Source organism: Heptranchias perlo, chromosome 31, assembly GCF_035084215.1.
Source record: "Heptranchias perlo isolate sHepPer1 chromosome 31, sHepPer1.hap1, whole genome shotgun sequence".
NCBI lineage: Eukaryota > Metazoa > Chordata > Chondrichthyes > Hexanchiformes > Hexanchidae > Heptranchias > Heptranchias perlo.
Genome location: NC_090355.1, coordinates 25,680,092 through 25,703,729, shown reverse-complemented (window position 1 = coordinate 25,703,729; position 23,638 = coordinate 25,680,092). Strand labels below are relative to the sequence as shown.

Sequence of the window (23,638 nt, the reverse complement as noted above, 5' to 3'; positions counted from 1 at the left end):
TTAGTCTCCTTCTAGAACATTTATTACAAGTGAATAAGGTGTGTACAAGTGTGTTCAGACTGGGGTGCAAACCTCTTATGTTCGCATCGTGCAAAGCGTCGTGTTAATTGTAAAGGTGTTGGGAGACGATGACACCTCCCATCCGTTTGAAGATTTCGCCCACAATGCAAACAAATCAAGAAGACAGCTAGGCAAACTCCAAAATAAATTCCCTAAGTGTACACAAGCTTCAGGAATTTTAATTGGTTATATATGTGTGCATTCATAAAAAAAAAACACGGCTCATGTTCGTTATTTTTTTTTTAAAAGTTCATGCAAAACGCAGTGCAATTCACCTCCATACAGTCGGGAGTTGGCATCTTTCACCATGTACAGTATTTGCTTTGTCATCTCTAAGGCACTTGGCAGTACCTGGTGTGTGAGTTTGCGGGGCTGACATTTCACTTGTGCTGGATAGTAAGTTGTGATTTGCAGCCAGGGCACTGCAGTATTGTCCTTACACACGGCAGTGTACAGGGAGTGTGTTCTCGTACCCCCGCACACACTATCTGCTAACTTCCTTGATGATGTGTTAATTACATAAGCACGCGCAAATAAAATCGCGGGAAAGAGAAAAAAATGGCGACTTATAGGGAAGGGAGATGTGACTATAACTGGACATATTTAATGTCATTACCCCAGCCGCAGTGAAGTGGATGTGCCGCGGATTGAGTCATTCGTGTGGAAGGGATTTATCGGCAAGGGTCGACCGAGAAGCGCGACTTTCAGGAAAAGACGGCAATAAAGTGGAAACGTATGAGAGAGTGGGTAAGGCAGGCAGCTGGAGCAGGTTTGTGCAATGCTGGTGCAACAGGGGTGGGGGGAGAGTTTGAAAAAATGCAAAGAGATGTTTTGCGGGTTGATAGTAAATTAACTGTGATTCGGATCAAAGTGGACGGAGATCCTGACAGGTAAGTGGATTCTGAAGTTTTTTTTTGCAGCAAACGGAATGCACTGACTCGCTGAAAGTCCCAAAACTCACGCTGGACTCATGTGCCGTTTTTTTCTAATGTAAAAATATTGCGGTAAACTGATTTAAGTGACCGGTGATTGTCCCGAAGTTCATGCAAGATCTCTACCTAAAATATATCATTTGCCCGGATATTGCCAGCATGCGAATTAAAATCTGAGCACCTATATCCTGGTGCAGTATTTTTTGGTTCAGGGAGTCCCTGCTTGCTAGCTGCTGGATTTTATTTTTTGAATTAAATTTTTAAAAACAATTTGATCTGTTATGCTAAAAAATTTTAAACTCCTTAGTCAAGGAGATGGACGCAAAATATAAAAATACATGTACTAAACTATTGCCTTACAAGCGGCCATGTTTAATATAGCTCGCTGGAGTGTCTGCTTAAGTTGCATTTCAGTCGCTGCAGTTATTTTATTTTTGAATGGTGCTTTATTTTTGAGGTGCTTGATAATCATTTGGGATGAAGTCGGGCAGGATCTTATTTAATTTTCTGATTACAGAGTCGTCGCTCGCTTGCACCAAGTGCATAGAATGCATTAACTCGATCATTTATTTAACTTTGCTGTGAGTGAAACAAACTGTTCTTGCAAAATAACGGCATTACTGTAAATATGTCTGTAGCACAGGCGACCCTAAATGACACACGTGAGGTTGATTGACGTTCAGGCGGGCAACTCAGAACCTTTTATAGCGGCAGCAATAAACTTTGGACCAATCGCAGTCGCGCATGGGCGGAGCCAAGGCGGTGCTTTGTGCCAAGTCATTGGGTAACGAGATCATGACATCGGCGACGGAGGCGGGACCACCTTGGCGCGCTTTGACGTTCAAAGGAAGTCCCCGTGTGGCACATTAGGACCGGTCTCTGCAGCAGGAGATCAAAGGCCAGACGCTCCAGTTCATTACCTGTTTGCTCAGTGAATACGCCTTGAATTATAGTATGCTTGACAACTGCCAAACCTCGCCCCATGGGGTGCAATGGAATGAATGAAACTTTCAGGAAGTTAAATTGTCAGCAGAAAAGTTAAGTCACATTGAAGTAACCCAGCTGCATTAACTGTACTCAAATATTGGCACTAACGTATGAAAGGGGCTGTCGTAATTTATTTAATTCAAAACTCTTCTGTACGTTGCCTTCATATGAAACTGTTGTTAAAATGTACATTTTTGGAAAATGCTGAATTTAGGAAATCAGTAGTTTTAAAGATATGTGAGTCGTTATAGGGTTAAAGGGCTGACAATTGATAAAGAATTCTAATGCTTAATTAGAATTAGTGCTTTCAAAAACCTTGTGTGGAGGGAGAGCGACTCAGTTGAAGAATTGGCAGTGAGCCATTTCAGTATAACTGATGCTTAAAGAACTTACTGTATTGATTCTGCACTTTGACCATTGTGACAAATATCAAAAGATGGGATTAAAAGCATCCACTTCAGGATGACCCCTAAATTGTGTCCACATTGGAATGTGCATTGCAATAGTAAATATAAAAGTCCAACCCCCACCCAGTTAAAAAAAAATAGTATTGTGATATAAGGGGTTCAGAATATCATAAGGGCTTTTGATAGCAGGACAAATAGGTTACTGAATGTCAGGAGCCACTGCAACAATTGTATTTGCCCAAACAATGTGAAGCCTGTATACTGTAAAATCCAAAGCTTCTTGACATTGCCCTGACAATCCATTTAGACCCCCATCTGGGGAGCCATATTCCCTGCTGCATAAGTGTGACATCCTCATTCAGCGCCTCCTCAGTTTGCCTGAGTAATTAGTAATAAAGTGTGGGACTCTGTTGTAAGCCCATTGTATTTTAATTGAGGCTGCAGAATTTGTTGCATGTATTGACTGATAGCCAAGAGACGATGGATGGTTTAAACTACTTTTTATTCCAGATTTCATTAAGCAAGTAAATTGCCCACACCTTGTAGGTGATTTAAACCTTGGTGTGTTTCAATATGCATTACACATTGAATGTTTTTATTCAAAATGCAAATAGGCTAGGACAGCTTTTGTATTATCTTATTTCTGTCTCTCTTTTTATTGCTCTTTCATTCATTGATTTTGAAGTCCATCTAAAAAGGTGCATAGTTTTACATTGTTATATTATTGTTCAACCTTTTACACACTACATATAAAGTTAGACTTTAGAAGAAGGGGAGCTGTAAGAGAAATATATCCCACTAAAAAGCAAGAACAAACTAGCTAGTAATGACACACCATAGACGACTAAAGAAATAAAGGCAAAATTGAACCGAAAGAAAAATGCATATACGAAGTAGATAAACAACAAAGGAGAGGATGACAAAAGGGAATACGCAAAGGTTAGGAAAGAAGGGTCATTAACCTGAAATGTTAACTCTGTTCCTTTCTCCGCAGATGCTGCCTGACTTGCTGAGTATTTCCAGCATTTTCTGTTTTTATTTCCAATTTCCAGCATCCGCAGTATTTTGCTTTTGATTGAAGGGTTAAAGGTAGTTATTCAGACTGGCAAAAGGTGGGGGAAGCGATGTTCCACAAGGATTGGTACTGGGGACCACTGTTGTTCACCATTCACATAAACGATTTGGTCTCGGGAATTGGAAGTACAATTTCAAATTTTGCGGACGACACCAAATTGGGGGTATAGATAATACTGAAGAGGACTGTGACAAAATACAGGAAAACATTAATAAATTTGCAGAATGAGTGTGTAATTGGCAAATTAATTTCAATATAGATAAGTGTGAGGTGGTACATTTTAGTGGGAAGAACAAGGAGGCCACATACTCCTTGGAAAAAAAGAGTCAAAATGGGGTAGAGGAGCAGAGAGATCTGGGGGTACAGGTACACAAATCACTAAAAGTAGTGACGCAGGTTAATAAGACCATTTTAAAAAAAAAAGCAAACAAAGCTCTGGGATTCATTTCTACAGGGATAGAATTGAAAAGCAGGGAAGTTATGTTAAATTTGTATAGGACCTTGATTAGACCACACTTTGAACAGTTCTGGTCTCCATATTATAAAAAGGATATGGAGAATGTGCAAAAAAGATTTACAAGGATGATGCCAGAACTGAGAGGTTATACTGATCAGGAAAGATTGATCAGGCTGGGGGTCTTTTTGCTAGAAAAGTGAAGACTGAGGGGTGAGCTGATAGAGGCCTTTAAGATTATGAAAGGGTTTGATAGGGTAGATGTAGACAAAATGTTTCCACTTGCGGGGGAGACCAGAACAAGAGGCCATAAATATAAGTGACTAATAAATCCAATAGGGAATTCAGGAGAAACTTCTTTACCCAGAGACTGATCAGAATGTGGAACTTGCTACCACAAAGAGTAGTTGAGGTGACTGGTATAGATGCACTTAAGGGGAAGCTAGATAAGTACATGAGGGAGAAAGGAATAGAAGGATATGTCGATCGGATGCAATGCAGTAAATAAAGTGGGAGGGGGATCGTGTGGAGCATAAGCATGGCCTGTTTCTGTGCTGTAAATTCTATGTAATGTAAGTGTGAGGTGGTTCATTTTGGTAGGAGGAATAAGGAGGTCACTTATTCCCTTGAAGTTAGAAACTAAATGGGGTAAAGGATAATTAGAGTGGGAGGAGGCTCCCGTGAAGTATAAACACCGGCGTAGACAAGTTGGGCCAAATGGCCTGAGTCTGTGCTGTAGATTCTATACTGTAAGTTGGGAGTTAGATTACATTCTTAATAACTTCGAATGAAACCTCTGGAAGTGACCTAGGATCTCCAGAGATGATGGGCAGTGGTTCAGAAATTGATAGCATTCCAGTGCACTGCACCAGCTACTTCCTCTGGGACAAAATGTTCACTGCATTTGAGCGTGTGGAAGTTGTCAGTTGGCTAATCTTGTAATGATAATATTATTAATATTTGATTTTTCTTCATTTGATTTTACAGCAGTAGGAGGAGCTGATGGAGAAAGGCACACTGGAACCACAATTGAGAGTCATCCCCAAATGCATCCAAAAGATTTCTGTCAAATCTCTGCAAAATGGAACTGTGCACATGGAACAGGATTGTGCATTTACTGAAGGGCAGTATGTCTTATCCAGATGGACAGATGGGTTGGTCTACCTGGGAAAAATCAAGAAGGTATGAACGCTCCTGATTAAAACAGTTTTTAAAAAAATGTAATTTTTAGTAAAATGCCTCTACCTAAGACAGTACTCTCTATATATAAGACTGTATCGCTGTAATTTTTCCATTTCGTCCCCTACTGCCCTTTCAGGTTGAGGGGATGAGGAACCAGCTTGTGTGCATCTCTGTATACTCTTTGGTCAGTCCACCAGAAGACACACTTGGCTAATGCAAGAAGGAATGTGCCCATCTCAACCAGATTTCTTCCCCTTCCCTTCTCCCTCCCCACCCTTCCACCAACAATCCCAGAAGAAAGCCGAGTGTGCATGTCATTTGAGATTCAATCAAACACAAGTTTCCTCATTGAGATACTCCTGTTGTAGCTCTTGGCCCCATTATTATGACCATGTAATTAATGTTATGTAAGAAAATAGAAATACCATCATTGAGAAAAAGCCATTCAGCCCATCAAAGCTCATCCCTGCAGTAAATTTAGTCTCTCACCATGGTCTCTCACTGCATTTTGAATGGCACTAATTTTTCACATCTGTTACCTTGTTTGATAAATTATTCCAAACATTTATTGCTCTTTTAGTAAAGGTTTTTTTTTTGCTGGTATCTGCTGTAAATTTATTTTTTACTGATTTGCATTCTCTAGTGTGCTACAGGTACAATAGAGCCTTAAGGAGCAAATAGGGGAGAAAGTCATTAAAAAAATAAGTAATTTTTAATGGAATGTATTATGTGATTTAGAATAGATGTCAGAATCTGTATCATTAATATTTGCTGGAATACTAACCATGGATTTGTTACTGAGGTAATGAATTGGTTTTGTTGAAACTCTTCAGGTGAATAAACATAAACACAGTTGCCTTTTAGTCTTTGAAGATAATTCTGAATTTTGGATTCTTTGGAAAGATATACAACATGGTGAGTATAATATGCAGCACTATGTGTACACCGATTGTGGGCCACCACATTTTCATTATAGGATCTTCCACAGTTTAAAAGGCTAAAATGCTGTCTTTTTACAATAATAGCCTCTCTCTCATAGTTGTTAGTATTATATCTGCCACCTTTATTTAAAAATAAATGAGAAAAGTAATGGGGATCTGGATCATATTTTATTAGTTTATTTGACCATTTGCTCCCCCTCTCGTGAAGGTGTTGACTTACTCCGGTACAGGTCGACACGTGCCTGAGGCCATTCTTCAAAATGAGAGCCCAGACGGACAATCTGTCCAAATGTGGAGAGTGATGCAGCTGTGCTCCTTCTGTTACTCGCCCCCGTGTCCACACAAGTGCATTTTCCACTCGAGTCCATTGATAGTAGTTAGGGGTGGGGACCCTTGTCCTTTGTCGCTCCTTAGTTTAGGGACTCCAGGTATAGTGCTCTAACCTGACAACTCCTGGTCTGTATATAATGGACACTGCTTTCACTCACTAGGCCCTTAGGAGTCTGAAACATGTTTTAAATAGGCTTTTCCCTCATCAAAATGAAATGGTGGTGAGGACCATTATTCAGTTTCCAGTGATTTTCTATTATTTTTATAGCTGTAATTAGTTTCAGTGAGGTTTGCAAAAAAGCTTCTTCCTTTGTTTTCCCCCTTTCCTGAAGGCACTGATTCTTGCTGAGATACGGTTCCATAGGTGACAGCAGCTCTCCACTGCTTCATCCAAATGGCCACTCCATATTTGAACCTATTTGAATATGGGGAAGCATCACAGCTGAGTCAGTCCTGATCCTCGCCTCAAATCCAACAGCAGTTAATGGGGTAGATCTTGACTTTGTGCGATGGTGTAAAGCAGGTGATAATGAGTCGGGAGCCTGCTTTACATTTCTCCCCATTTTTATTTCCATTGACTTCACACAAAGTCAAGATCTACCCCAATGTATTGCAATCAGAAGCAGAAATCCTAACTGATTTTTTTCCCCTCCCTTGTCTGGATACTGAGGTCAATTGAAAACTGCATCTCTTGAAATATATTAATATTATTTAATTATTGTTTTTTACTTCTATTTTCTCTAGAATCATAGAAAGCCCTGCAGATTTTTTCCTTTTCAAGTACTTATCCAGTTCCTTTTTGAAGGCCATGATTGAATCTGCCTCAGGCAGTGCATTCCAGATCCTAACCACTCGCTGTGTTTTTTTTAAAAAAAGTTCTTTTGCCAATCACCTTAAATCCATGTCCTCTGGTTCTTGACCCTTCTGCCAATGGGAACAGTTTCTCTATCTATTCAGTCTAGACTCTTCATGATTTTGAATACCTCTATCAAATCTCTGCACTATCTTCTCTGTTCCAAGGAGAACAACCCCAGCTTCTCCAGTCTTTCTCTGTAACTGAAGACCCTCATCCCTGGAATCATTCTAGCAAACCTCTTATGCACCCTCTCTAAGGCCTTCACATCTTTCCTAAAGTGCGCTGCCCAGAACCGGACACAATACTCCAGTTGTGGCCAAACCAGTGTTTTATAAAGCTCCATCATGACTTCCTTGCTTTTGTACTCTATGCCTCTATTTATAAAGCCCAGGATCCCGTATGCTTTTTTCACCGCTTTCTGAACCTGCCCTGCTACCTTCAATGATTTGTGTACATATAGTCCCAGATCTCTCTGTTCCTGTACCCCTTTTAGAATTGTGCCCTTTAGTTTATATTGCCTCTCCTCATTCTTTCTACCGAATTTTATCACCTCGCACTTTTCTGTGTTAAATTTCATCTGCCACGTGTCTGCACATTCCACCAGCCTGTCTGTATCCTCTCAAAGTCTATCACTATCCTCCTCACTGTTCACTACAATTCCAAGTTACGTGTCATCTGCAAATTTGGAAATTGTGCCCTGTACACCCAAGTCCAAGTCATTAATATATATAAAGAAAAGCAGTGATCCTAGTACCGACCCCTGGGGAACACCACTGTACACCTCCCTTCAGACCGAAAAACAACTGTTCACCACTACTCTCTGCTTCCTGTTACTTAGCCAATTTTGTATCCATGCTGCTACTGCCCTCTTTATTCCATGGGCTTCAATCTTGATAACAAGCCTATTTTGCGGCACTTTATCAAACGCCTTTTGAAAGTCCATATACACCACATCAACTGCATTGCCCTCATCTACTCTCTCTGTTACCTCATCAAAAAACAATATCAAGTTAGCTAAACATGATTTGCCTTTAACAAATCTGTGCTGGCTTTCCCTAATCAATCCACACTTGTCCAAGTGACTGCTAATTCTGTCCCGGATTATCGTTTCTAAAAGTTTCCCCACCACTGAGATTAAACTGACTGGCCTTTAGTTGCTGGGTTTATCCTTACATCCTTTTTTGAACAAGGATGTAACATTTGCAATTCTCCAATCATCTGGCACCATCCCTGTATCGAAGGATGTTTGGAAGATTATGGCCAGTACCTCTGCAACTTCCATCAGCAACCGAGGATGTATCCCATCCGGACCGGGTGACTTATCTACTTTAAGTACAGCTAGCCTTTCTAGTACCTCCTTTTTATCAATTATTAGCCCATCCAGTATCTCAACTACATCTTCCTTAACTGAGACTCTGGCAGTATCTTCTTCCTTGGTAAAGACAGATGCAAAATACTCAGTTAGTACCTCAGCCATGCCCTCTGTCTCCATGAGTAGATCTTCTTGCTGGTCCCTAATCGGCCCCACCCCTCCTCTTACTACCTGTTTGCTGTTTACATGCCCATTTTGGATTTCCTTTTATGTTGGCCGCCAGTCTATTCTCGTACTCTTTGCCCCTCTACTTTCCTTTTTGACTTCCCCTCTGAACTTTCTATATTCAGCCTGGTTCTTACTTGTGTTATCAACCTGACATCTGTCATACACCCCTTTTGTCTGCTTCGTCTTACTCTCTATCTCTTTTGTCATCCAGGGAGCTCGGCTTTATTTGCCCTACCTTTCTCCCTTGTGAGAATGTACCTGGACTGTACCCGAACCATCCCCTCCTTAATGGCTGCCCATTGTTCAATTACAATTTTGCCTGCCAATCTTTGATTCCAATTTACCCGGGCCAGACCTGTTCTCACCCCACTGAAATTGGCCCTCCTCCAATTGAGTATTTTTACTTGAGATTGGACCGTGTCTTTTTCCATAGCTACTCTTATGATACCTTGATCGCTGTTCCCTAAATGTTCCCCCATTGACGCTTGCTCCACTTGGCCCGCCTCATTCCCCAGAACCAAATCCAGCAATGCCTCCTTCCTCGTTGTCTAATTCTTGATTCTTTGTCAAAGATTTCCACATTGGATGTTCATTTTTTTTTAAACAGCTGGTGTTCCAGGAGAAGAGCCAAGGTGTAACATCTGCTCGGAGAAAACATCCACACCACCTAATGAAATTCTGATTTGTGGCAAGTGTGGGCTAGGTAAGACGCACAGTTAACAATCCCCTTTGAGTGTGCTCAAGGCTAACAAAAAAAGTACGTAATATATGTGCCTTAAAGGGGACTGAAAGCAAAAGGGAATTTGTCCCCATTGCCGGTCACAACCCACTTCCCCAGTGAGAGAGAGAAGGCAATTTGGAGGGTGTCGACCAGCACCATCGTTGTGAACCTCCTAGAGGCCAATACTGCAGCAATATTAGCAAAGGCTTCAGAACATTAAATATGAGCCGAGTGTGGCACATGGGCACGTAAAGTGCTCAAACCCCCCCCCCCCCATGCCATGCACTGCCTAGACCGAGGAAATAACACAATGCAATTAGAGGAATGAAACTGAAGTGAAGCTCGCTATCTCTGTGATAGGTTAGCTACTTCATCGAGAGATTTGAAAAATCCTTAAACAGGTCCAGAGAATACACATGTTGATTAATACATGATACATCATATCCCTCTCACTCTAACACTTTTTTGATGTTTCATGATCTATGATGCAAGCTGCACTGTTGAAATTACATTAGTTGTATGGCTGGCTGCTGTAAGGCCCTAGATATACTCCGAGACTGTTTGGAATTATAATTGCTCCCACTGTGGTGTGACTAAGTCAAATTGTCACTTGTTTAACATTATTTTCTCATGTATACATTTTGATGTGTAAGAGAAATAAAAACAGAAAATGCTGGAGAAGTTCGACCGAGCTTTTCCAACATTTTCTGTTTATTTCAGATTTTCAGCATCGGCAGTATTTTGCTTTTCATTTGATGTATAAAAGATTGTGATCAGTTATTGATTTATTTGCAACAACAAACTGCAAGACATTGCCTATAACATGAGCTTTACCACATCAGCATTAATGTTGGCTCTCAGCTTTGTTTAGTGCTACACCTGTAACTGACGTGATAAATGCAATCCTTGAGGTTTGTTACTCCCTAATCTGTGGTTGAGGTGAAAAGCATAGATGCATTTAAGGGGAAGCTAGATAAGTACATGAGAGAGAAAGGAATAAAAGGATATGTTGATAGGATGAGATGAAGTAAGGCAGGAGGAGGCTCATGTGAAGCATAAACACCGGCATAGACCTGTTGGGCCAAATGGCCTGTTTCTATGCTGTAAAATTCTATGTAGTTGACTGGTTCCAGCATTAACAGGGACACTGTATAAAATGCCTCTGTAGTGCAGCCAGCATTTTATATGTCTCTGAGAGATGGCATTGTGTCAGTGAATCATAGACATTACATAACAGGAAGCCGTTCGACCAATGCTGCCTGTGCTAGTTCTTCAACGGAAGCTTACTCCATTCCTGCCCTTTCCCTGTATTCTTTTATATTCTTCCTTTTTAATTAGACATCTAATTCCTTTTTCCATAATGTTATAGCCTGCCTCAATAAGTGCTCTTGGTACAGCATTCCACATTCTAATAACTGTTTTTAAAAAAATTCTTCTAAATCTTCCCCCTTCTTGAGTCTATGTCTTCCTGTTACCAATTTCCTAAATACTGGAAACAATGTTTCATTATTACCATCACAAAATCTTTCATAATTTTTAAATTTTATTTGCTGGAATTTATTTGTTGCACGTTGTAGGATTTGTGAGCAGTGCCAGAGCAACAGTGTTACTTTTGTAAAATGTTCCAGTATGTGTCAAATCATAGAATGATACAGCACAGAAGGAGGCCATTCGGCCCATCGTGCCTGTGCCGACTCTTTGAAAGAGCGATCTAATTAGTCCCACTCCCCTGCTCTTTCCCCATAGTCCTACAAGTATTTATCCATTTCTCTTCTGAAAGTTATTATTGAATCTGCTTCCACCACCCTTTCAAGCAGTGCATTCCAGATCATAATAACAATGGCATAAGGAATTTAAAACCGATTGGAAGCTCTTAGTGTATCATGTGAACTCATGTAAGAATTTAGTCAATATAAACTACAGTCCTTTCTCATCACTAAAATTTTAAAAGTTTTTTTGTCATTTTCTCCTCTTGTTTAAGACTGTAATCCAGTGCTGTAGTTTATTCCTTGACTCTACCTGCAATGATCCCTATGTTCCCTTTTTCTCTTTCTTTCTTTTGCTCCCTCTCTCCCCTCTCTGGGGAAGCTCCTAGCCTTTTCTCAGTGCCTGCCCCTTGTGGCTCGGCTAAGAGCAGAAACTCAGTGTGCAGAATTGGACACACTTATAATCCGCACTAGTGCATAACACATCACGCTATGGACTGCCTTGTTATCTTTTGATATGAAAGAGTATTTTAACTGAAAAGGTGAATTAACTGACATTTCCTGACTTTTATGTCCGAGGTTCTGTTTTATACAGAGATGACATCCTAATCTTACCCAGTCTGAAGACTATTGATTCTGATAAAGAACACAAAAAGCAGCTTAGAAAAGCTTGGTATTTTGCCATACTAATTTTATTATGTAAGTTCATAATGTATTTCTGAATATACTAATGCATTGCACTTAGGGAAAGATGAACTTATTGATTGAAGGAGGTTAATGCTTTGTTTCCAAAGGTGCTAAATTGTAAGTTACTAGAATAGAAAGCTGACTGTCTGGGTCGGATGTGAAATGAGATTGGGTAGTTCGAACCAATTCTTACTGTGCGTGGGCCCACAGCACAAAACTGCTCCTAATTCAGCACTAGTCAGGACTAGATCAACTAAATCTCACACTACTGTTATAGGAAATGGAAAATGTCCTATTGATGCAGTAAGGGGTGTTTTTCTGAAGTTGAGGATGAGGGAGCTTTACTCTGCACCTAACTATGCTTCTGACCTGGGAGTGCTTGATGGTGACATTGGGTCCCTGAAATGGAAATTATTCCATTCCCAGCAAAAACACCCCTCATCTTGATAAGCACAATTTTTTTTTAAAGTTCCCATTTTCTTCATGTTTTAAGAAGGTTGTTTACTTGTTGCAACTGCACTTTCACTTGTGATACTAGAATGCAGATAATTTGTCTCTTGCTGTCAAATATAATACAAACTCAATTTGAATAGTAAAACTTTGTTTCTCTTTAGGTTACCATCAGCAATGCCACAATCCCAAAGTAGAAAGCACAATAAATGCATCCAGTTCACCTTGGTTCTGTCGGCAGTGTATATTTGCATTGGCTGTCAGGGTAAGAGCAGTTCTGGCTTAAGTACCTAATGTGTTTACCATCTTAAGGCAATACTGTTGCGTGTCATTAAAACCACAAGTGCATGTTTATAAGGTTATTCAGATTGCCTAAAAGGCGATAAGTAGAGCTGTATCATTCTGAAGGAAGAATAATCATTAAGACCTGGTTATTATATAGAATATAGGATTCTGGGAAGGGCTTACAACAATTGGTGATAATTTAGCAGCTTCAAGTAGGCTGGTGTGGGACATGAAGCAAAAAAGGAATTGAACTGGCACTTCAGCAAGAAAATAATGTTAAGTTGTTGGCCAAGGGTTGTAGTGCATACATCCCAGTTTTTAATGGTTTTCCATGATCCTTAGTATCAACCTTACAGAGATGATAGCAGCACAAGGAGCATGTGGTGTGCTTTTCTTACCCCCATCCCCCAGGAATCAAAAAATGTTGAAATCAATCTTTAGAAAGAAAGAATTTGCATGTATACAGTGCCTTATCACATCCTCAGGATGCCCCAAATCACTTCACAGCCAATGAATTACTTTTGAAGTGCAGTCACTATTGCTATTAAGGCAAATGTGGGAGCCAATTTGCACACAGCAAGGTCCCACAAACAGCAAATGAGTTGAATGACTAGTTAATGGTTTTTTTTGGTGGTGTTTGGATGAGGGAAGATGTTGGGCAGGAGAGCTTCCTGTGACTTTGAACTTTGAAAAACAATGAAAATGCTCTTTTCGCCACTTGATTATTGATGGATTTTTAGCATAAACTTTATTTTTGGTATGAAGGGTCACCAGAATAAAATCTGAATACTGAACTCCGAAACAGAATTCTTGACTCTACACCATAGAACTGTTTCATGCATGTTTCATGTCAGCTCCCTCAGCCTGTACAGTGTGAGTCTAATACAATTTTAACCTAACCCGCCCGGCGGGAAACTGACGGGAACGGATCTGCCGCCAGTTTTGCACCCAACCCGATTTTACTTCTCATTAAAGTCAATGGAAAGTTAAACCAGGCCAAGTTAAAATGGGCGGATGCTCCAATCCAGTCAGTTTCCTGTCGGGTAGGTTAGGTTAAAATTACCCCCTTAGAGTTTCAAGTTTTAACACAATTTTGCTCCGATGTTTATTTTTTTTAATGATCAACAAACCTCCCGTGGAATTGATCACAGTAAATCATAGCACACGCTGTCCTATAAGGACAAGACCTTGTACCATGTAATACAGTGTATTATTCTGATGTTAAGATGGAGCTGTGTTTAACCTGGACTGTCCCTGTAAGCCATAAAGTTTAATTGCTATAAATAGGCATTACCTGAGTTCAATAAAAGATAATTGGTGTTAAGTGCATCCTGAGCTCAAATAGAGGCTAAATGCTATTTCTCTTTTTTGATATATTTTTTTAAAGATGCTACTTTTATTGATTGGTCGGTTCCCCCTCTGTTCAGTTGCTGTTTTACGAATACGATATTTGAGCCAAGCAAGTGCAGGTGTGATACTTTCAGGTTGACCAATGTAACTACCTGCAAAAAAAGGAAACGGCTGATAAAGCACCAAATTTGGTGCAAATGAAAAATTGCTAAAAGAATCACCAAACCACCCCCCACCCCCCCCCCCCCAAAAAAAAATTTATATGCTGGAAACCTTACCCATGTTCCTCAGCACAGGCAAATGCAGAGGTGAAAGTGAACGTTTGTAGGCAGGTTGCATGTACCAGTAACTTTGAAATTGAGGGACCACCTCAGCCAGGGTTACACGCCTAGTGGTAAGTGGGGGGATGACGAGGTATGGAGAATGGTGCTGCAGCCTGGGTTGGTTCGGCAGGTATCGAATTTAGATTTGTGCAGCAAGAAAACTATAATGTGTACTCTACTCATACTGAGCAACTACTAATATTGTGCAAAGCTTCTAGAGGAGATAGAATGAATACTGAGGGAGTGTGATGCTGCTGTTACGATGCTGGATTTGTTTTTCTGTGTCTTTTTAACAGAAAGGAGGTGCTTTGAAAAAGGGACCACTTGCTAAAGCCTTGCAGAGTGTCAAACGGGTTTTGCCCTACAACATGGATGAACTTAACTGGGATTCTCTGCACAGAACTAATCTGCAACAGTGTTACTGTTACTGTGGGGGACCCGGAGAGTAAGATTTGCTGTATAGTTTTTTTCAACTCCACCCGCCCCAAACGTCTCTTGATTTTTCTCCCACCATTTGTGGTGCTGTATAATATTCCTTGACCGGCCACTAGGAGACACCAGGTGAGAGTGGCCCGGGTAGACCTTCCCTCAGATCCTTTTACCCCTCAACTCACCAATTAGTACAACTTCGATCAGAGCTCACCACGTGGGGAATCACAAGCGTAAATCTGCGTATTGCACCAATCCGCAGTGGACCAATTTGCAGTGCTTGTGAACCATTACACAATAATGTATTCCATGCAGATGATTAGCTAGGAAGGAAAGTTAAATGAAGTCTCACCCAGTGTTCAGCACTCTCCTCTACAGTGACAAATCATCAGACCAGTAAGATACTACACTTATGTTAGCATAGTGCTTTGACACTTTAACATTTCTCCGGTTTGTGTTAAAGACCTAGTGACTCATGGTATTTCTGCTTCCATCTTCCATTAAGTTAGTACGGCAGACTCCCCTTAGTGGGCAGGTGGGCAAAGATGCTAAGCCATACAGACCAGAATATCCCAAATTCAGTTCCTAATTTGTGTTGGGACAGCTGCTAAGGTGCTGCATTTGGCCTTGGCTTAGAGAGGGAAAACATTCAATTCGAGATCACATTCCTGGTTGTCACCCAGTGCCTGCTGCTGGAAAGATCTCCTGGAGTTTGTGGACTTTGGGTGACAGCAGGATTGGCCCCAGCCATGATGCTTTTCATGGTCAATTAGCCTGCCAACACTAACTTTCTGGATTCACGTGCGAAGACTAGCCACTTGGGAGAGGTACCGGTACCCATGGAAATATATTCGAGGAATAGTCTTCAAGAGGAGAGGAGGAAAATTTGGTGGGAGAAGGGAAGAGACTGAGGGTGTTCAGTACATTCCTGAGAATCCCATTGTAATTAGATTTTCAACAACCAGTATCAGGGAAATGTCATGTGCAATGTTTATGCCCCAACAACCTCTTTTAAAACTTCAGAATTCTCATTGCCTAGTCTACATGAGTTTATTTATTGTTAGAAATTGTTCATACCTGATCAGGTGGAGGATCAGCCAAGAAAGGTTAAAATGTGCTGAAGTATTACATTGTAAATGTGTTGGTATTTTACTGATGTGAGTATGATTCCTCTTATCTTCTGACACCAGGTGGTACCTGAAGATGCTTCAGTGCTGCAGATGTAAGCAGTGGTTTCACGAAGCCTGCACACAGTGTCTGAATGAAGCCATGATGTTTGGAGACAGGTCTGATCACATTCAGCTATTGTCATAATGTGATGACGTGTGATAAACTACGGGGGTGGGAGGAATGTCATTGTTTCACTAACTACCATACTGCTTTTGATGGACCATAAGACTTCGCCGTTCCTACGTGAAATGCAATTTATTCTTCCAATTGAAGTATGTGCCAGTTGCCGTGGGTGCTGAAAATTGCACGTGTGAGATTTGCACATCTGTATTTGCTCTGAAGCCACAGATTTGGCTTGTTTTTCTCTTTTTTTTAAATTGAATGACCAAACATTTACTTTCACATATATTATGAAAGTGTGCATCGATGCACCCATTTTGTGAAGCACACATGTGGCTTGAACAGAGCACTTCACATTGTACAGTTTGGAGTCTGGCCAGGACGTTCCCTGATGCTGCGGGGTGGGGGGGGGGTGGGGGGGGGGGGGTTCTGAATTCAGACCAGCAGTGGGTCTACATCCATCCGTGAGCAGATCTAAGATGGTAGACCCAATCGTGGTCTCGCCAGCAATCTTTGTTTACAGTGGTTGCCACAACACACAGTGGTTGGAGGAACCCTGCAGGACCCCTCTTAGGGCAGTATCGGTGCCTATGAGGATTACCAATAGAATGTGTTATATATCAATGGCTGTAATTGTTACCCTGCCCACTGACAGCAGTCTGAGAAATCACATGCAGCTCGTACGTTGTGGACTGAATAGATTGTAGGCTAGTTGTAACATGTTGTGGATGTTTGCATTTCTGTTGTGTTCTCATACATCCCTCTGGGACAATGAATAATGTCATTCATCCCTGTTATTGCTGAAACTGTTTATTTTTAATGTAACCACCAGTGACCAGTAGATGGTGCTCATTTATTAAATACTCTACAGGCATGATCTGATTTAATCCTGAACATATACACTTTTCAATTAATTACCCTTTAAAATTTCAATGGCATTGTTACAGGAGAAGCTTTTTAATGCATAGCAAGAAAATGAATCCCCTTTTCTGCTTAATAAAGAACCTCATCAGCCCGTGTCTCAGAGGTTTCTGTGCTTTGATGGTTGTCCAAATTAAAGTTTCAAAGTTTTGCTTTTTGTTTGAGTGCGTCTCTCAATGTGTAGCAGGTGTGGCGCTGACCATGAGCTGTATCTCGAAAGCAGGCAGCTCAGTCTCCTAACTAACAGACAATCAGTGTGCTTTCTGTTCCCCTTACACTCTAATTAAACTGTCCCTGAGACAAAATGTTTCCTTTAGTCAAGCATCTCCATTAACAAGATGCCCATTTATGGCATGTACCTTATTGAAATGAGTGCATTTTCTGTTCTCCATTTTTTTAGATTTTATTTGTTTGTCTGCTCAGTGTGCAATAAAGGACCCGAATATATCAAACGCTTACCCCTCAGATGGTAAGTAATGCGATGGATTTTGTTGTATTTATGTAAAGTTTGATTGCCAACACACACAGCTGGCCCTAATGTTTGCCTCTTAATCTTGTGGCCCGGACTTCTGTCTGGGTTTTCCACCACTCGGAGTGAACGCAGCACCCACCCCCTGCCAGGACCCAGTCATAGTTTGAAAAATAATCCCCAACTAGAGTAGGCTGAGGTGCGTATAATCGTAGATCGTGATGCTATATTGGGATCAATGGTGGTGAAGGCTGAAACCATGCTGTGTGTGAATTGCCCATTAGCAGAAAGCATAAGCAATGGGATGTCAATGGCTGGCAATTGGCATGCAAAGTCCTGTGGTTGTACACGATGAATTTCTAATCACACTATTAATTCAATCAAAGAAACCCCTTTGCTTTTGTTTGTTTTTTATTGTTATTTCATTGGTGTTTTTTAATGTTATATGATTAATTTGCATAGAAAATGGATTAAAAACATGTAGTCTTTCAATGTTAAGTACTGTTAGAATGTCATTATATGGGGGATTATGATTATACAGTGGGTTAGCATGTTTTGCTTTCACCTCTTGGACAAGTGTTTGAATCCTGTCCATACGGGTGGGATGAAAGTCGTCTTTTCTCTGCTGGTTGTAAGGGTCTTGTATTAGATGAGTTTGCCAATCTTAGCCTGGCTCCTAAAAGGCACAGCTCCACTTCATAAAACCACAAGTAATTCTGCCCAGATTGCCACTAAATTAGCAATCTCATGCAGAATGGGGACTGACGTTCTGGTGTGAGAAATGTAAATTCACACTTGTGCATTTAGAAAGTGCTGTTCTTAGGCTAGGCTATAATGTTAATTTAGAGTAGAGAGTGTTTTAGTGTGAATCTAAACTGTGCCGTACATTCCTTGAGTGGAATTAATGCTGAGACTGGGTCCTAAAAGTGGAAAAATATATCCTTTCTCAGCATTAGCATGTTTATCTCAAATAGCACAAAAATTCACCCATCAAAAATAAAAGTGGGAAGAAGGAGAAAATATTGCTCTCCAAAATGGAGTATTTTTATATCACCAGAACAAAACTATAAATATTGGGTTTCAACAGATAGGACTTTCTTTCCTTTTATAACCCACTGTTCCAACCCCATTTTATATTCATCTCCCAGATGAGGACTGCACTCATGAACTCCACTGGGGTCACAATTGATGCTGCACCCGATTGGCTGAAGCGTGCTCTGCAGTAGGAGATCTTACCTTGAAGTTTTCCCTTCCCTTTCGTAACTGGCAGGCAATCTGTTCGACAGAAATAAAAACAGACCATGCAGGTCAGTCAGTATCGGAGAGAGAAAGATAGAGATTTCCATTCAGGACCCTTTCATTAGACCTCACCTTTTTCCCAGATTGGCTAAAAATCCCACCAAATTCACATTTATTATTGGGGGTCCCTCAGTTTGAAGTGACTCTCAAGGTTGGGATTTAAGTCGGAGCCATGACATGCAGTCTAGACTTTCCACTACTGGAGTGTTCAGCCTGTTAGGTGTCGTGCTCTTTGTGGTACAGGTGAATGCAGTGACATTTTACAGTCCAAAGAGTTAAGGAAACAGAAATATTTCAGTGTAGAGAAATCAGCATGATGCTTATCTAATGGGTTCTTCTCATAAACCTGCGTGAGCCATTACAAATACGGGTCCTATAAAATCCTACATTGAAGTTATAGTCTCTAGCTGTTGTTAAAGATGCTTTAGAAATTTGTGGCCTATACCCCAGTTATAACTAAATGATCCAGGACAGCACCAGCCCTTGCTTTCAAATCAATGCAAGGTGGATTTCTGGCGAATGGGTTAGTTATATTAGCTCTGTGAAATTTCTACTTTTGAGCTTTAGACCTTGGTGCTGGTTGCCCCCTTAGTTTTTCACAAGAAAGCAATGGGATCATTTCGCAGGGGCCAATGTTTTACAGCAGTGTTGTCCAATAGATATCGTTGACCAGCCACAAGCATGGCTACAGTGACACTGTTTTGGCCACATGTCATACATACACTGTAGGTAAATGTACTTCACATTTATATTTACATAAACATTTATCACTATTCAGTGCGAAACATTGCACTCTTTCTCATTCAGCAAAGTTTGGAATTCAGGCATGAACTTATTGGACCCGGCAAGTCTCAGTGCAGCTTCTAGGTTTTGATCCAGCAGTTGCGAGCGGTATTTTCACCACATCAGAGTGATTGCTGAGAATGTTGACTCAACGATACATGCCGGACCCGGCCCCCGCTCTCCATCCAGAATGCAGTTGTTTGCTGCTTGCCCTTTGCCTAATGCGCCCTGTTGGTGCTGCTCATTATTGGTTGGGCTTGCTTTCTTCTGATGGCCTGAATCGGTTCTTCCAATTGATTGAGCTGACCACAATGACAGCTCCCCTCCCCATAACATGTTACTGGTGTTTCTATGGTGCTGAAGTCCAGTGTTTTCACCCGTGGTACACACCATTTTAGCAGATAACCAATAAGCAGTAACCAAGGAAGTAAAGCACACACAATGATCAAAAAACACTCCAGCTCTGCTTTTCATCTTACCATTTTACCAACAAATGCACAAAACGGTTAAAGTACACACGCATACACCGTGTGAATATGAGTATTGAGATCACATGTCCAACGACGGTGTCTACTACTCATTTTTTATTTACTAATCAAAAATGCAATCAGCCACATCTGGAATCCCAATTAGCTACTTGTGGCTAGTGCCTCAATGTATTGGACAACACTGGTTTATGGTGACGGAATAAGTCAGATTCCACAGGAAATTACAGGATTTTCTATGGATTTTGCCAGTGTTTTGTAAATCATGTTCCACGCCTCTGTCCGTATTCTAGGAAAATCGCAAGTCACCAACTCCTGAACAAGACTTACAGATGACATGTTCACAAGCGTGTAGTGTAGCTGGAAGCATGGGAGACCAGGATAGAACCAGCGGTTTGTGAGTGTTTATTGCATTCCAGTGCTGAGCAGGTGACAGCTGCACCAGGTGTGCTGCACCAGATTTTTGGACATGGTTTCAGCAGAGTGGTTCTGGATTCAGTTCTGAAAGTGTGGTATAACTAGATGCCATACATAGGAAGCTTTGAATGTCATTTCCGTATTCCTGATAACTGCGGGGTAGCACTGTCGGTAAATGTGTTGGCAGCTCTTTGTCCTTTTATCAAACTCCTGTCCCTTTACTTTGTTTCTAGGGTAGATGTTGTGCACCTTGTTTTATACAATTTAGGGGTCCGTGGGAAAAAGAAATACTTTGACTTTGAAGAGGAAATATTAATATTTATTAACCAAAACTGGTCAAGCCTCCAGCTTGGAAAGGTAGGTGTGTGTGTTATTGTGGAACTGGTGTGTAGTTTTTTTTTTATTCGTTCATGGGATGTGGGTGTCATTGGCAAGGCTAGCATTTATTACCCATCCCTAATTGCCCTTGAGAAGGTGGTGGTGAGCTGCATTCTTGAACCGCTGCAGTCCGTGTGGTGAAGGTTCTCCCACAGTGCTGTTAGGTAGGGAGTTCCCAGATTTTGACCCAGCGACGATGAAGGAACAGCGATATATTTCCAAGTCGGGATGGTGTGTGACTTGGAGCGGAACGTGCAGATGGTGCTGTTCCCATGTGCCTGCTGCCCTTGTCCTTCTAGGTGGTGGAGGTCGTGGGTTTGGGAGGTGCTGTCGAAGAAGCCTTGGCGAGTTGCTGCAGTGCATCCTGCAGATGGTACACACTGCAGCCACGGTGCGCCGGTGGTGAAGGGAGTGAATGTTTAGGATGGTGAATGGGGTACCAATCAAGCGGGCTGTTTTGTCCTGGATGGTGTCGAGCTTCTTGAGTTAAAAGCTCCCCTACCCTGACAAAGGTACATATAGAATTGTACATCAAATAACTGTTCTGATATTAAAAACAGGTTTGTCTCAAGCAATATTTGAGGCAGTAGTTGAGATGTTATTTGATATGAAGCCAGTTTGATGGGTGTTGATGGGTCCCCAGTGCCAGTTACTGTCGTTTAAAACCAACTCATTGCGGGTTCTTAACCCTTTGAACGCCAGTGTGAAATCAGAAGAGCTAGCACCCAAAAGGATGAACCAATGGGTTCAATGTAACATTCTGAAGACTTTCTGAGAAACAATTCTATTTGCCATCACTGTTTTAAAAAATGATCAGTAAATACAATCAGACAAATTGCTTGCTTTAGTAACTACAGAAACAACTGTGATTGATAATGTGGTTCTTTGTTTTATGATTATTGTTACTTTATGTTAAATACCCCATAAATTGATATTCAACAGACATGTTCAGTCAGTTGATTACCGTTTGCTCCAGGATGGATCCCTTCAAGTGGGACTGCTTAACCAATTGTTTTCTGGACAGTAGCCCCGATTTTAACTCGGGGGGGGGGGGGGGGGGTGGGAATCGGGTCGAAGCGAGCGGCAAACAGTCTGGCCCTTGGAGCCTGAGACGCTGGTGATTATAACTCCATTCCCTCCGGGCGGGGGTTAAAATATCCCCTGGGCATTTATACCAGAAACCTGGTGGATGAAATTGTAGAGCTGAGCCGGGTGCTCTACAGAAATGACTCTGATACCGAAATCGATTGTAAGCTTATCAAATTTTTAACTTGAGACTAAATAGGGGTACAGTTGAAATAGAGTGTAGTTAAATACTTCAGACTTACACAGTTGGAGAGACAAATGAAAACTAAATTTAATACTGACAAAAGTAAAGTATTGTGCGTTTAGTGAAAAATGTGCACTATAAATATATTCGACTCTTAATTCAAATTATCTGATCATTCCATTTTTTAGCACTAAATTCCCACTTTGCCATGTTATTTGCAATTTTTAATTCAAACATTGGATAATTTAAATTTTTTTTGCACAAAAAACTACTTTGAATTATCAAGAGTAGAACTTGTGCAATTAATGTAATTGAATTAATACAGTGACTTTTGAAAAGGGACACGTGAATGACAATAGATCCATCACTTTCAAAATCAAAACTAAGTGCTGAAGCAATTAAAAGAGCAAACATAATGTCGGCATATATGGCCAGAAAAGTAGAGTACACGTCTACAGAGGCTTTACAATGTCACTGGTCAGACAACACTTGGACTATTGAGTTCAGTTCTGATCACCATACCACAAAAAGGATGTGCATACATTGGAGAGGGAGCAGAGAACAGTAAGAAGGATGATCCCAAGGGTAAAGGGGATGAGCTATGAGGAAAAGTAAGGGAAATTCAGGTTTTACAGTCTTTTTGTTTTTGGGTGTTGACCATTAATATCCCAGCCTAGAATGAGATTCAAACTCAACCACCTGCATGGACTGAGTTTCCCCATTTGTTGGCCAGCTCACGTAATCAGATGCTGGGTAGAAGCAGAATATTCATCTCTCTAGAGAGGAGAAACTGCTGGGACAAGACCAGTTGTTAATTCTGTTGTCAAATGCAGATCAAAAACATTTCTGATTAGCATTAAGATCTACAGGATTTTTTTAAAAAAAACAATATTCAAATTATGCACCTGCTGGTCCATTTTTCTGATTAAAGTCTCAGGAGATATTGTTACTGAAATATTGCAGTGTTTTGGTACTGAATAAATCCTCTTGTTTCTCTTCAGCTGACAGAAACGGCAGTGCTTGAACGAAAGCAGAATCTCCTTGATGCTTTAAACAGCTATAAAAGCCGGTGAGACTTTGTCTTGTGTTTTAAGAGTGAGACTCAGTAAAATTGCAAAACACATACCTGCGTTTATGATTTCAGTTTTATTAGAGCCTTTCTAATGAAAATAACATGTATGGTGGCACAGTTCGTTAGACTACTGCCTTCCACCCTGAGTTTGAATCTAGATCACACTTGGAATGAGTGCCTCCTCTCTCTGCAGTATATGTAAAGATTTAAAATAAAAATGAGTTTGGGCTTTTCTTAACGTGCATGAGTTTACAGCACAAAACTGCTTATAAATATCTGTACCTATATATTAAAAATCTTGTGTATGCATGTATTTCCTATCCACAAACTTCACTTCCCCCTGTCACCATTTTTGGTCATGCCTTTTACGTCAACATGTAACATTGGAAATGCTATGTAATCAATTACAATGGGAATTCTCTATGTAAACAAGTCCCCATGATGCTATAGTTGCAGGCTGCAGTCACTAAGTGGTATCGTAGCTCCACTGTCTCCTGTCCCACTGTATCCTCGGACACACGATGAACAACACCACTATT

At 40.9% G+C, this 23,638-nt stretch overlaps 1 protein-coding gene across 1 annotated transcript in view; it reads left to right on the top strand.

The window, feature by feature from the left end:
* Window positions 1–667: 667 nt before the first annotated feature.
* Window positions 668–23,638, top strand: part of phf19 (PHD finger protein 19) — a 33,892-nt gene continuing 10,921 nt past the window's right edge. Inside the window, exons 1-10 of the mRNA XM_067969759.1 lie at window positions 668–807; window positions 4,903–5,097; window positions 5,931–6,012; window positions 9,372–9,467; window positions 12,493–12,593; window positions 14,583–14,731; window positions 15,906–16,001; window positions 17,327–17,395; window positions 20,613–20,736; window positions 23,029–23,096. Coding sequence (XP_067825860.1) covers window positions 4,918–5,097; window positions 5,931–6,012; window positions 9,372–9,467; window positions 12,493–12,593; window positions 14,583–14,731; window positions 15,906–16,001; window positions 17,327–17,395; window positions 20,613–20,736; window positions 23,029–23,096 — 965 coding nt within the window. The 5' untranslated portion in view covers window positions 668–807; window positions 4,903–4,917. The remainder of the gene's footprint in view (window positions 808–4,902; window positions 5,098–5,930; window positions 6,013–9,371; window positions 9,468–12,492; window positions 12,594–14,582; window positions 14,732–15,905; window positions 16,002–17,326; window positions 17,396–20,612; window positions 20,737–23,028; window positions 23,097–23,638) is intronic.